Raw genomic sequence first — 13,839 nt, forward strand, 5'->3', positions numbered from 1 at the left:
GAAGAGGACACAGGAGTGACCTTATTTGCGTTGATATGTATAAATATGTATATGTAAACATATACCTATATATATATATATAAATATGTATAAATATGTAAAGGGAGAGTGTCAGGAGGATGGAGCCAGGCTTTTCTTGGTGACACCCAATGATAGGACAAGGGGCAATGGATGTAAGCTGGAACATAGGAGGTTCCGCTTAATTATGAGACAAAACTTTTTCACGGTGAGGGTGACAGAACACTGGAACAGGCTGCCCAGGGGGCTTGTGGAGTCTTCTTCTCTGGAAACATTCAAAACCCGCCTGGACATGTTCCTGTGTGACATGATTTAGGTGTTCCTGCTCCGGCAGGGGGATTGGACTAGATGATCTTTCAAGGTCCCTTCCAATCCCTAACTTTCTGTGATTCAGTGAGTCTGTGAAGGCACAACAGAGTGTACACAGAGTTTTTCTCTCAGTCTCTGTTCCTTTTCTAATAAAACACAGCATTTGATTCACCTTTTTGACTGCTGCTGAGTCCTGAGATGAAATTTTCACAAAGCATTTACAGTGATGCCCTGAGATTCTCCCTAGACTTCAGTTGCCATTTCAGAGCCCTTCACTATGTAAGTGAAATTCATATTGCTTTTTGCCATGTATATTAGCACTTTCTAGTTAGCAACAATGAATGCCATCTCCCATCTTCTTTTCTCTCATTGCATTTACCTGCCCTCAGGACTCCAAATACACCTCAGCCTTGCTGTGTCTCCTCAAGGATGCACATGCTTTTGTGGTACCTTTGCAAGAGAAGAGACCTGAGCTCCAGCAGAACACTCCCACTGTTTCATGGCCCAGACGCTAGAATCCACTGCAGCACACTTGTGCTGCAGGTGTCCACACACATGAGCAAAGACATTCAGCAGACTGCAGACAGGGAGTGCTAGCAATGCCATTCTGCAGAGCCTGTTCTATTACACCCAGCAGTGTAATGGCCAGCTGGCCCTGGCCTGCAGGAGTGACCCAAAGGCCAGTGCTCAGAGAGAGCATGAGACTAACTCTGCCTTCCCCTGCCTCCACCAAGCCCTGAGAGATGCCACCATACAGTCCACGCCTTGCCAGACAGTTCTGCATGCAGAGTGTCAGCTGGACAGGCACGAGAAAGTCTGGGCAAGGGGAGCTGTGGATGGAGCAGGAAGGGAAGCAGTAACCATCAGGGCAGGCCTGACCAGAGCTGTGGCACCCCAGGCCATGTCAATGGCCTCCCAGCTGCAGCAGCGGCCAGCCAGCACAGCCTGGCCCAGGCAGAACCTGCAACACGGGAAAGGCTCCCATCACTGGGATGTTTAAAACCCAGTGGGACACAAGTAGCTTTGAGCAGGCTGCCTGAAATGCTGTAAGGATGCATGCAAGCGCATCCTTTCAGTTGTAGGTGCTCCCCACTCCATACAGAGATGAGGACAGGGTCTACATCGCCCACCCTGCCCTCCATCACTGCTGGTGTCCTGGCCACATAAGCTGCTCCAGAGGGGCCACAGCAGAGCAGGGCTGGGAGATGAGGTCTGGTCCTTTTCTTCAGCAGCACAGACATAGCTCAGTCCATACCACACTGGGAGCATGGGTGACCACAGCCACCAGGCCATACTGAGAGGGAAAGTTGGGTTGGAGCCCATCAAAGATTCTCAACAACCTGGGCAGTGCTTTCTTGACCTCCCAGAAACCTCAGTGGCTATGCTGAAAGTCCTGAGACCCAGAAGATAAATGCTTGTGAGTGTTTTACTCCTGGCTCTGCTGGCTCAGGTTTGGGGCTCCCCTTCACCTTTCCTCCTTGCAGGCAGCTGTGAGCCAAGAGCTTCTGCCTGCTGCTCAGTCCTATTGGCACCAGAGCCCTTTGCAGTCCCCACTCTGTGTACAAGGAGACCTCTATTTCCTAAGGGCATGCCCATCTTACCACATCTCCCTCAGATTTGCCAGGCTGCCCTGGCTGCTGCATGGGTGCAACCTGTGACTGTTTCTCTCCCACTCTGAGACTCCGCTGTGTGCCCTTCCCCTATCTGCCCCCAGGCTCAGAGGCTACCACGCTGCTGCCCCACTAGGACCTCAGCCTGCTGCACCTACCTGCACAGGCAGTTCCTGACCACTGGCCACATGAAGGAAAGCAGGAGTGTTGTCATTTTCATCCAGGACAGTGACATAGATGGTTCCTGTGGCACTGCGGGGTGGTGCTCCCCCATCCTGCACAATCACCAACAGTTGGTAGCTGGACTGCTGCTCCCGGTCCAGGCTGTGCTTGGTGCTGAGCTCTCCTGTGAGGGAGAAATCCTCTTTAGAGAAGGGCCTGTGCTCAGGTGTGTTGCTGGGGAGCCCAGCACTGCAGGGGTAGGAAGATGATTAATTTGTTGTGATACTGGCCTGGCCTGCATCACTTTTGACCTGCCCTGGGTATTTTCCCCAGCCAGTCCCAGCCTAAGAAGCCAGGGGGACTCTCACCTGTCTGTGTGTGGATAAGGAAGTTGGGCTCATGCTGGAGCAGACGGTAGGTGAGACGGCTATTCTGTCCAGCATCCCGGTCACTTGCCATCACCCTTCCCACACTGCTACCAGGAGCTTGATTCTCAGGAACAGTGAAGAAGTAACGCTCCTCACTCAGCCGAGGGCTGTTGTCGTTCTCATCAGTGATGCTGATTCGTACAGTGCTGGTGCCTGTTTTCCGGGCTTCCCCCCCTGTGGCACTGCCTCCTGCCGATGCCAGCACTGTGAGCACATACAGGTCCCGTGTCTCCCGGTCCAGGGCACTTTTGACATATAGCCAACCGCTCTCAGGCATGATGCCAAAGCTGGCAGCATCCCCATCTGCACGCAAGTGGTAGGTAAGGGTCATGGCTTCTGCATCGCGTGCCAGGGCCCGCACCTGCAGGAAGCGAGTGGAGACAGGCACACCTTCCCGCACCTCCACACGATAGGTGAGTGTGTCAAAGATGGGCCCATTGTCATGCTCAGCTTGCACATGCACCAGGAGTGTGAAGGTGGAGCTGAGCTGGGGAACTCCACTGTCTCGGGCCACAATGGCCAGCCTGTATGCTGCGCTGGCTTCATACTGCAGTGCTCCGACCAGTCGCACTGCCCCTGATGAGCGCTCAACACTGAAGGTGCCATCACCTCCTGACACCAGCTCAAAATTCACCTGACCATTGGCACCGCTGTCGCGGTCCTCAGCCTGCAAAGTGTACACTGTAGTCCCAGGCTCTGTGGCCTCTGGCAGCAGAATGGAGTCAGAGGTGGCTGGGAACACTGGTGCATTGTCATTCACATCTGACACAGAGATTTTCACACGGGTGTTGCTATATGCAGGGGGTGAACCACTTCGGGCCTGGACATCCAGAATGAGGACTGCCTGAGACTCGTGATCAAGAGGCAGGCTGGTGCGGAGCTGCCCAGAGCCAGAGTCAATGGAAAAATAGCCATGAGGATCCCCCGAGGAGATGGAATAAAAGATGTCATCGGCATGACCTGCAGATAGGGAAATGAAGACAGGAGGAATGATTTGTGTACCTGGCCCTCCTCCTCAGCCTGCTACAGACAGCATCAGGGTTGGACATTGCTGTCTAGGGCAGACTCTGGTCTGGAGATACAGAGCAGCACTCTGCATGCTTGTGTGCATGGGCACAAGTGTGTGTACACACATGTAAGCATGTGTGAGAGTAAGTATTGGAACAGAGTGACAGTCCTGGGGTGCACATTCAGATGTGCATGCCTTTGAGCATGCATGGAGCTCCCAGAATGGGGTTGCTTTCTGAGGAAGTGTGATACCAGACTTTCAAAACAATGCAGGAACAGCAGAAAGTGACTGCATATAAAAGGGCCAGGCCCATACCTGGAGGATTCTGGGCATGGACAGCCCCCACGTTGGTGCCCTGCAACATGTCCTCGGGCACTGTGAAGAAGTACTGGGCTTGCTCAAAGATGGGGGGCGAGACTGTGCCCTCTACGATGCTGATGTTCACTCGGGCGTTTGGCTGTGCCTGTAGGCCCCCTCCATCTTGTGCAGAGATCACCAGCTGCACCAGGGTGTTGGCTTTACCACTCAGGGACCATGAGAGGGAAATGACACCTAGGGAAGAAAGACGTTCAGAGGGTACTAAGCCTGCACCCCTACATCACGTGGCACCAGAGCAACAGGACAAACTATAAGCTTGAAATCGTAGAATCACAGAATGGCGCTTGGGTTGGAAGGGACCTTAAAGATCATATAGTTCCAACCCCCGTGCCATGGGCAGGGATGCCACCAACTAGATCAGATTGATCAGGAAATGAAAGACCTAAAAGGGTAGCAAACAATGTGTGTCACAGGGCAACTTGCCATGGAAGAATTGGAGTAAAGAATAGGAACCCTGCTGGGAAAGGCTCCCCAGATTCTCCGTTCTCAGCCTCAAGTCTAGTCCTGAGCTAAGCAGCAATGAAGGCTGTGAGAAGCAAGACAGAGAGCAGAATTTGGGAGAGGGGAAGGAGGGAACAGGACTTCTGATGTGGGGCACAGGGCGATGGTCAGGGCGCAGCAGTGGCAGGTGGGATCTGGGCTGTGAGTAGGCTCCTGGAGGAAATGCAGAACTGCAGAACCTTCCAGGACAAATCCTACAAAGGAGGTGGCCCTGCATTAGGATGGCCAGTAGGCCTGTTCTCATCCCAGCCAACTTTTGGCAACCTGGGGACCACTGTGGGCAGACCCTGATGCCTCTGCTAAGCACAGGACACCACCCTGTCCCACTGAGGGCTCCTGGCACCACACACCTATGCACACACCTCCCCAGCAGAAACTGCTCTGACTTTGGTGGCCAAAGAAGGCAAGAGACAAGACAGGCAATGAGAAAGGTTGGACTTTGTGGCACATAGAGTTATAAGGGAAGAGAGTAAATTGAGCAGGGGAGAGGAGGCAACTGGGCAGGGACAAGAAACTAAGCAGGATACAGCCTGATGAGACAAAACAAGCAGTGTGCAGGAGGAAAGGTGCAGTGAGTTCATAGAATCACAGAATCATAGAATATCCCGAGTTGGAAGGGACCCATAAGGATCATCAAGTCCAACTCCTGGCACTGCACAGGTCTACCGAAAATATTAGACCATGTGACTAAGTGCACAGTCCAATCGCTTCTTAAATTCAGACAGGCTTGGTGAAGTGACTACTTCACTGGGGAGCCTGTTCCAGTGTGCGACCAGAGTTAGGGATGACAATGAAAGTGAGGAAGAAAGAGGGGACAAATAAGGAAGAGAGCAGGGAGCAGAATCTAGGAGTCAGAGATTGAGTCTCAGAATGGGCAGCTGGGAGATCAAGACACTGGGACAAGGAAGAAATGTCCAGGAGAGGAACAGACATATTCTGGTGGCACTGCTTGTATTGTATTATTTTTGTATTTTATTATTTTTTTTGTATTGTATTGTATTGTATTATTATTATTGCTTGTATAATTGCTTATTATTGCTTGTATAATTGTATCCCACTGCTCTGGCTGATGCTTCCTCTGGCTGGCCCTGAGCTCTCTCACCTGTGTCCTTGTTGAGAGAGAAGAGAGGGGGTGAGTTCCCCAAGACAATGCGGTAGGTCACTTTCCCATGCAGACCTTCATCCTTGTCATGGGCAGTAACACGCAGCACAGCTGTACCCGGCATGCTCTGTGTGCTAATGCTGGCAGCATACTCTAGCGGGTAGAACACTGGCCGATTGTCATTTATGTCCTCCAGGAAAACCTTCACATACACCATCGAGTTCAAGCCACCCTGTGGAAAAAAAACAGATCAGAGATGGGGCAAGGAGCAGGGGCAAGGACAATTGTATCCCCTGCACAGTGCTGAGACAGCAGCATTGCATCCCCATTGGCATCTGCAGCACTCACCCCATCAACAGCAGTGATGGTGAAATCATAGGCAGACGTGCCCTCATCACGGTCCAGAGGCTGCACTGTACACAGTTGCCCCGTGTTCTTGTCGATGCTGAACTGCGTGGGGACCACACTGCCAATGCCAGAACCAACGGAGTAGGAAAGGGAGCCGAAGAGGCCGCTGTCAGCATCGGTGGCTGTCACCTGGATAGGAGAAGGCACTACTTAAGCAGGGCAGCACTATTGAGACCACCAGCCTAAGCAGACAGACCCAGCCCACCACCTTTATAACCCAGTACTGCCCCCTACTCCACAGCCCACAATTACTGCACAGCCCCCAAAGCTGGCCACAGCAAAGCAGACTGACTGTTAATGCCTCAGTCCTGACATCCTTGTCCCAGACAAGATGACTCCCTCTGCAGCATTCTCTGCAGGAGGACAGGTCCTGCAGGGTCACACGGATTCAGGTGGTGCCCTATGCAGTGGCAGGCAGCAGCAGGCACCCCAGGGTCAGCCTACACTGGCACATTCCAGGAGGGGACACAGGGCTGGGGAGCACAGCCTTGCAGACTTGCAAGAGCTGCACCATGCTTGCTGTCTACAGTGCTGCCATGGGTGCCTACATGCCAGAGGTGGCTTGTTCCAGGTGAAACCTCCCTTCTTGCAACCCTGGGGCAACATCCACTACCCAGGTCTACAGACTTCCCTTAGCAAAGAAAAAGGCTGTACAGGGAGGGGGGGGTGCAGAAAGGTGCAGAGATGCCAAAGATCTATCAGACAAGCGTCCCCACTGCACCCAGCTTGATCGGCCAGCCAGAGACAACCCACACTCTTGCAGCAGCTGGCCTTGGCCCTCTGCTCTTTCTCTTCTGCAAGGACACTTAAGACAAGCTGGGAAACAAACCAGACCCTCCTTACCCATGTCCCAGGCTCTGCCTCACTCTCAGAGCTATGTGCCTGGCAGCCCTGGGCTTTGAGAAAAATGCCTGGGGGTGGCATTGCCCTCTGACAGCCGGACCTACCAGACCCTGGGGCACAGGATTTGCATTAGCATCTACAGACACAGCAGGAAGATTAAAACTGCTCACTGTCTGCAAGGTCCTGCTCCACCTCTGGCTCTTTGCAGCTCAGCTCAGTAGAAAACAGCTTCTTCCCCCTGACCGCAGCATCACTGCCCACGGCTCTTTCACCAGCTGGGAGCTCAGTGTGGAGAACAAAGCTGGAGGACGGAGCCAGGAGGGAGGCAGCTGGGCCAGGCCCGGGTGAAGTGGAGTTCAGGCCTCGTCAGCCACAGCTCCTCCCAGCAGCAGCGCTGGGGCCTCGGCTCCCGTGAGCGAGAAGCACAGGAACGTTGCATGCGCGCCAAGGAAAGGGCCCAGCTGGGGGCTGCAAACAGCTCCTTCCTACGGGCAGGGCCCCCAACCTGAGCCACCACCAGACCCTCAGAGACGGATGAACAACCAGAGTGAGCACAGAGACTGCTGGGCTAGGGAAGAAGGAATAAAGTGGGAAGAGGTAGGACCTCGTTATGCTCTCACCCCAGGAAGGGGAGGCAGCACCTGAGGGAGCCCCTTGCTGGTTCTCCTGCCTGGCATCCACAGCCCCCCCCAGGGAGGGGAGGCAGCACCTGCGACATTCCCCCGACAGCCCTCCTTCCCCAAGGCCTGTGGGCCCTTTGCAAGGGGATGCTGACGAAGAGAAGCTGAGTGCACATTGACAACAAGCACAGTGCTCCCTTCAGAGGGGATTTGCTCCCCAGCCATACAGCAGCTGCTGGAAGAAGTGCCATGGAACAAGATCTCCCTCCCTGCTCCAGCTGCAGAGCACTCAGAGACACAGGTGCCATGACAGCAGCCTGGCTACGTTGGGGAACTGGCCCCACCTGCCACCACCTCTGTTCAACCTCCTCCCTCCATCTTGCCTCAGCTCCCTTTGCTGTGTCCTCCTTGCTCCTGCAGCAGCAACAGCATCTTGGACATGCCAGGAGCTCCTGGCCTGAGGAAGCTTTGGCTCAGGGGTTCAGAGCAGGGCATGGCTGGCTGCAGAGGGCTCATGAAGTAGGCTGGGACGGGGCCACTGAGTGGAAGTGGTCACTGTGTGCAGCACAGGCTGAGTATCTGGTTGGCAGGGCCACAGGTGAAGTGCAGCATGAGGGCCCTCAAGTCTGGACGTGATGACTATAAACCTGCATCATTCAGATGAGAATCCATCTAGAGCCCCAGATATCAAGCTGAGGCTGTCAGGGAGCAACAGGAGGGTGTTAAGTCAGAGATAAATGATAAAGACAGGTAGCTGTTGGAGTTGTTCATATGAGAGTATAAATCTGACCTGTCGTAAGACAGACACCTACAGGGGAAGTTATCAGGAACTCCAGCTTTCTGCCACAGGAGCTGGGTGGGGTTTTGGGAATGGGAGGAACAGATGACCTGTCACTATCGTACAATACAGTACCATCTCCCTGCCTGCTCCCCAGTACCCAGAGCCATCTCCCTGTAGGAATGCCTGATGGAGCCAGAGTTTGGCAACAGAGGCAAACCTAGCTGTAGAGCCAATGCAAGGGATCCTAAGAGAAGTTCCCCATTCATGTGTATCTATCACTCCACCTCCCTGTCCTGTTTTAATGGCTTCTCAAGAAGCAGGGAAGAGGTCTAGCACAAACACTTTGTGCACAAGCCCACATAGTGTCCAAGAGAGGTTGTGTCACTGCTATACCAGCTCTGGAGACTTGTGTCTGGTCCTTGTCTCACTTGGAGTTGTGGTGCTAAACCAGAGTCTAGAGAAAAGCCACAGGAACAGCAAAACAGCCAAAGGAGCAGCTAAGCATGTTAGCTCAGTGTGGGGCTGCTGTACAATTCACATGGTGTCTCTGCCACTGTATGGAGAGGGCACAGGACTGTACCCAGTGACCCCAGCCCAAGCCCTCCTGCCTGCAGACCACTGATGCCCTCTGCCTGCCTCCTGTGGGATGGGGCTGGCTGCTTGCCTGTAGCTAGCCCATGCTTGTGGGGCCTGACAGCCCCTGAAGGCCAGCACAACGCTGTCTCTGGCAGGGGCTGCTGCAGCCTGGGCACTTCTCCAAGTGGCAGTGCAGGGTTTGATCAGCCACTAGGTATGGCAGACACCACAGTCCATCAGGCATGCACAGCTGGGATCCATGGCTGCAGACTGCAGAGCACAGGCAATCTGGGACACACTGCACATTTTTATCTGTGAGGTTAATTAAGCACCAAAATGGCTCAGCAAGGCCTGTGGCAAATTCACCACTCCTGGAAATTTTTAAACCAGGTCTGGACGTTTTTCTACGAACTTTGCTAAAAGCTAATCCAGAGCAGCCCCAGGCTCTCTATTTAGTGCCCACCCAAAATCTTGGAACAGCTGGATTTACTGTAACTTACTTAGGAGGCTCCTCACTTTTGCCTGAGAAACAAGAGGAAAATGGGGTCAGCCTGTCTATGGGAGAGCCCAGGAAACCCTCCACTTGGGGTTGTGCAAGGCCTGCTGCTTGAACATGTGTCTGCAGGAGTCAGAGCTCTGAGCGTGAGTGGATCCTCTGCAGCAGCCCTGCCTTCGACTTCAAATATCCTGCAGAGCCAAGACTGGCTCTTCCCAGGAGGAGTTCATGTGGGAGGAGAAAGGAGAGGAGAAGGCTGTAGCTGGGAACAAGACACCTGCATGAACTTGCAGGGGCACTGTGTGAGTATGGGAAATACACTAACCTGCAGGATCACAACACCAATATGAGGTCCCTGCATAAGCTCACAGGATCACTGCGCTTTTGTCCAAGACACTTGCGTGTCCCCACGTGCATAAAAGACACCTGCATGTGCTCAGAGGGTTGGCCTGAAGATACGAGACGTGGACAAAGCTGTGGGGTCACTTCACCTGTAGAGAACACCTGCACAAGCTTGCAGGATCACCATAGTTACACTAGGCACAATGTGTAGAGCCAAAGTGCATGCTGTGTTTCTGTCCAAGACTACAGAATGTGCAGCTACAACCCTATATGCTAAGAAGAGATAGTGTTCCCTTCAGGTATTTACAGACACTGATGAGGTTCCCGAGCTTTCTCTTCTCCGGGCTGAACAGTGCCGGCTCTCTCAACCTCTCCTCATATCAGAGAAGGTGCAGTCCCTTCAGCATCTTTATGTCCACCAGGCCCCCCAGGTCCATTTCTGTCAGGCAGCATTCTACCTGGGGGGCTCCAAGCATGTCCTGGTGCCTGGACTTGTTCCTCCCCAGGGGCAAGACTTTGCACTTCTTGATGAACTCCATGACGTTTCTGTCATCCCATTTCTCCAGCCAGTCCGGGTCCCTCTGGAGGGCAGCACAACCCCCTGGTGCATCCGCCACTCCTCTCAGTTTTGTGCCATCTGCAGACTTGCTGACGTTACACTCTGCCCCAGACCATTAATGACGATGTTAAACAGGACAATACTCAGACATACAGTTTGATTTTTGGGTGGTCCTGTGTGAAGCCAGGATTTGCACTCAGTGATCCTTGTAGGTGACGGTGCCAAACTGTAGCTATTTTGTTTTAACATTTCACATTTTTGTGTGTTTTTCAATTAGCACATTTCTCCTGCTAACATGCCTTTTACATACCAGTATTCACATGACTGTTGTGATATTTCTAGGTCTGAGCATACAGTATCTGGCTAAACACTTAATATTCACAGTTCGGCCTGCATACAGACGAGAACACGTTCAGCCTTTTTACTGTGGTCACACACAAGCCCTGTAGATGCTGAGGTGCTGTCTGATGCACAAAATGTCCTGCTGGGGTTGTCTGTAAGGCCTTGCTGCCCACTCAGCTGCTGTCAGCATTTGAGTGCCTTCGTCCCCTCTCTCCCATCCTGCTTTGGAACACGGCAGCAGAACTGATGAACAACTACCCATACTGAACATTTTCTCTCCAAAGTCTGCAGTGAAATGCAGAATCCCTTAAAGGTACTGTTTGTTTGAGGCCCTGAGGTCAGTCTTCAGCCCCCGGTCTCCTGCTGGATCTCCAGGCTGTCTAATTCCTTCAGTAGCACTAGGATGCTCGTCAGTGTTTCGGGTTGGTCCACTGTATTGAAGAGGCATACTCTCCCTTGCTTCCTCCTGCCTCTTCTGCCTTTTGCTTCACTTATGTAGGAAGCAAAATCTTAATTTCTCCTCCATCAGCTTTTCCTCTGCAACCCAGCTTTTGGTCTGTGCTGCTGCACAGTGTGTTGTTGGGGGTAGTCTCTCTCATATTCTATTATTTCCCTCGTCTGATGTAAGAAGGAAATAGAAAACAAACAAACAAACACATACAAAACAAACAAACAGACCCCACAAGCATGCTGCCTATTTCCAAATAACCTTAGAATTGCCAGCCTGTCTTTTTAGGATTCAGATATGAACTAGGACTGGATAATTAATTAATTACGGGAATAGGATCCTTCTGAACACTGCCCTCTGTGCCTGAGCTGCGTGGTCTTGGCTGAGTGATACCTGCTACAGAGTAATTGGAGCTGACATTGCCTGACACAAACTAAGACCCTCCTTAAAGAGGTAGATGGTGGAGAATCTGAGCCCTAAGGGTACTAATAGGCTTTAATGGCCCTGATCAGCCACAACCAGGGAACCTAGCCCACACCTTCTGTCCATGGCTCTAGGGGCTCCATTCAAGCTCAGGTCTGGGCGCCCACGCCTGGCCAGAGCTATGTTAGTGTACTCATCTCCAGCGCTGTGTCTAGTCCTGCCTCCTAGATTGACCCCAGACCTATGCTGTAGGCAGCTCATCCCTGGACAGACCCCTCAGATGTATATTGTAGCCTTAACTCCATCTCTCTCTCTGCCCCATCTACATTTGGCCTTGACCTGACTCTCTGGAAGGACGCTGAAACTGGCTCTTGCTTGCTTTGCCCAGGACTGTCAATGGACCACGTTACCAGCACCTGGCTCTGCTCATTAGGTTTGGATTGTGTGGGACCACAGCCATCAGTGGGGTCACTGCCTGGGTTGCATGTGGGTCCTGGCTTGCCTTCACTTAGGGAGCATTCAGCCTATGCTGTTTGCTGGCGGAGGGGTGGCTGTGGCTCTCTACAAGCCTTGCAGCCTGGGTCTGACAGCGCCTAATCCAGCAGGGTCTGGTGACAGATACAGGCTAGGAAGCCAATGCTGCATCTTTAGCTTAGTATAAACCCGTTCCAAGCCAAATACAGCGGGTCTCTCATGGCTCTTGGGAAAGTGGTTCCTGCTTCTTTCTTATTTTCTTCACCAGGGAGTATTTTCTCTCTTTGGCTACCTATCACCTGGAACTCTCAACATGTGCCAGCAAGAAGAAGCTTTACCCTTGCAGGATGCCAGGATGGGAAAGAGTGCTATGAAAAATAGGCCCCTGGGAATGCTGGAACTGTGAGAACACCCGAGACAGACCATGTGTTATACAAAAAAGAAGTTTAGGACATGCTAGAGATAGGCGAAGGCCGAGTACAGGTGGTCAGTGAAGCTGAAAATGCACTGCAGGAGAGACAGCCTGCAGACAACGTTAAGGGAACAGAAAGTGAGCACAGGAACATGTGCATATTCTGCTGTGTGACACTGGTGAGTAGAGGCTATGTGAGATGTAATATACTGAATCACTGCTGTTGGCAGTGGGCATGTTTATGTGTCTGGGAGATGCAGATTCTGTTGGAAAAACCTCCTCCTGGGAATCTGTGCCTGTTGCTGTTCCCCACAGGACCTCAGCATGCTGTGACTCCTGCTGTGGGTTATGAACAGAAGTGGGGACAACTGCAGACCCCCATGGTGGGTCATGCATGTGCGGTGAGTCACCATCCCATGAGGTCTTTAAAAGATGTTTAGATTTAGAGCTTAGTGATATGGTTTAGTGGAGGACTTGTTAGTGTTAGGTGAGAGGTTGGACTCGGTGATCTTGGAGGTCTCTTCCAACCTAGATGATTCTGTGATTCTGTGTGATAGGATGCTTTATGTTTTCAGCTTGTCACAAGGCTCCTGCCTTCTTGTAGCAATGCAGGTATGTGAGGAAAAAACAGCTAGTCCTGCAAACCCCTGCCCATTAGATTAACAGGCATCTGGGGACTGTGTTGCTGGAGCGCTCCCAAATGCCTTGCATTTGCCCAGCCCAGTGGACACAAGGAAGGAGTGCACAGGAGGCTGCACAGCCTCTCTGGGCAACCTGCTCCACTACCGGACAGTCCTCATGGGGAAAGCCTTTTCCTAAATCCAGCCGGAAACTCATTTCCACCTCTGCCAGTGGGCTCTCATTCTCCAGGGCTGTGGTGCTCCACTTGGCCCCCGCCTCCAGGCATAGCACAGCTCATGAGTCACCAGTCTCTGAGCCCAACCATACAGAAACCTACTTCTTACCCACCTGGTTGTGCAGCTCTCCAAGCCATAACCTTCTCCTTGGAAGAAGGTGTCAAAATCCTTGTTAAAGCCAAGGCAGTCAGCGTCCACTGCTCTCCCTTCACCAACAGATTCAGGCCATGAACCACAGAAAGCAAACAGACTGCTCAGTCGTGATTTAGTCTTGCTCAGTCTTTGCTGGCTGTTGCCTTCCCAGTTTCCCCTGTGTGGCCAAACACATGCTCCAAGAGGACTAATTCCATGATTTTTCCAGAGACCAAAGTGACGCTGACAACAGGGTAGGCTCTCCAGATAATCCCTTTGGCCTTTTTTTGAAGCTGGGGTGCTTTTCCTCCAGTTGTCAGGGATCTCCCTTGGTCTCCACCACATTTGAAAGAGCAGTTCTGCAAGTCCATTTCTGTCAGCACCCTTTGATGCAGCCTGTTGGGTCCCATGGATTCATACGGGTCAAGGTCACTGAAGAAATACTGACTCAATCCTAAACCCTGTCAAGAAGCTCTCCAAACCCTTTCAATAAGCATGAAGGGCCTGAGAGGGCTTGTTGGTGAAGACCAAGATAAAGGAGGCATTGAGTGTCTCAGTCTGCTGTCCCTAAATCACCCACCCCATTCAGCAGTAAGTCCTTATTTAGCC

The 13,839-nt window shown here is 52.3% G+C and overlaps 1 protein-coding gene across 4 annotated transcripts in view; it reads right to left on the bottom strand.

The window, feature by feature from the left end:
- Positions 1-13,839, bottom strand: part of DCHS1 (dachsous cadherin-related 1) — an 84,464-nt gene that overhangs the window by 24,195 nt on the left and 46,430 nt on the right. For all 4 annotated transcript variants that reach the window (XM_040544694.1, XM_040544695.1, XM_040544693.1 and 1 more), the window contains 5 exons: positions 5,866-6,054; positions 5,518-5,749; positions 3,852-4,088; positions 2,468-3,487; positions 2,096-2,283 (listed from right to left, as the gene is read on the bottom strand). In XM_040544694.1, the coding sequence (XP_040400628.1) occupies positions 2,096-2,283; positions 2,468-3,487; positions 3,852-4,088; positions 5,518-5,749; positions 5,866-6,054 (1,866 nt within the window). The remainder of the gene's footprint in view (positions 1-2,095; positions 2,284-2,467; positions 3,488-3,851; positions 4,089-5,517; positions 5,750-5,865; positions 6,055-13,839) is intronic.

Source organism: Cygnus olor, chromosome 1 (assembly GCF_009769625.2).
Source record: "Cygnus olor isolate bCygOlo1 chromosome 1, bCygOlo1.pri.v2, whole genome shotgun sequence".
Classification (NCBI taxonomy): Eukaryota; Metazoa; Chordata; class Aves; order Anseriformes; family Anatidae; genus Cygnus; species Cygnus olor.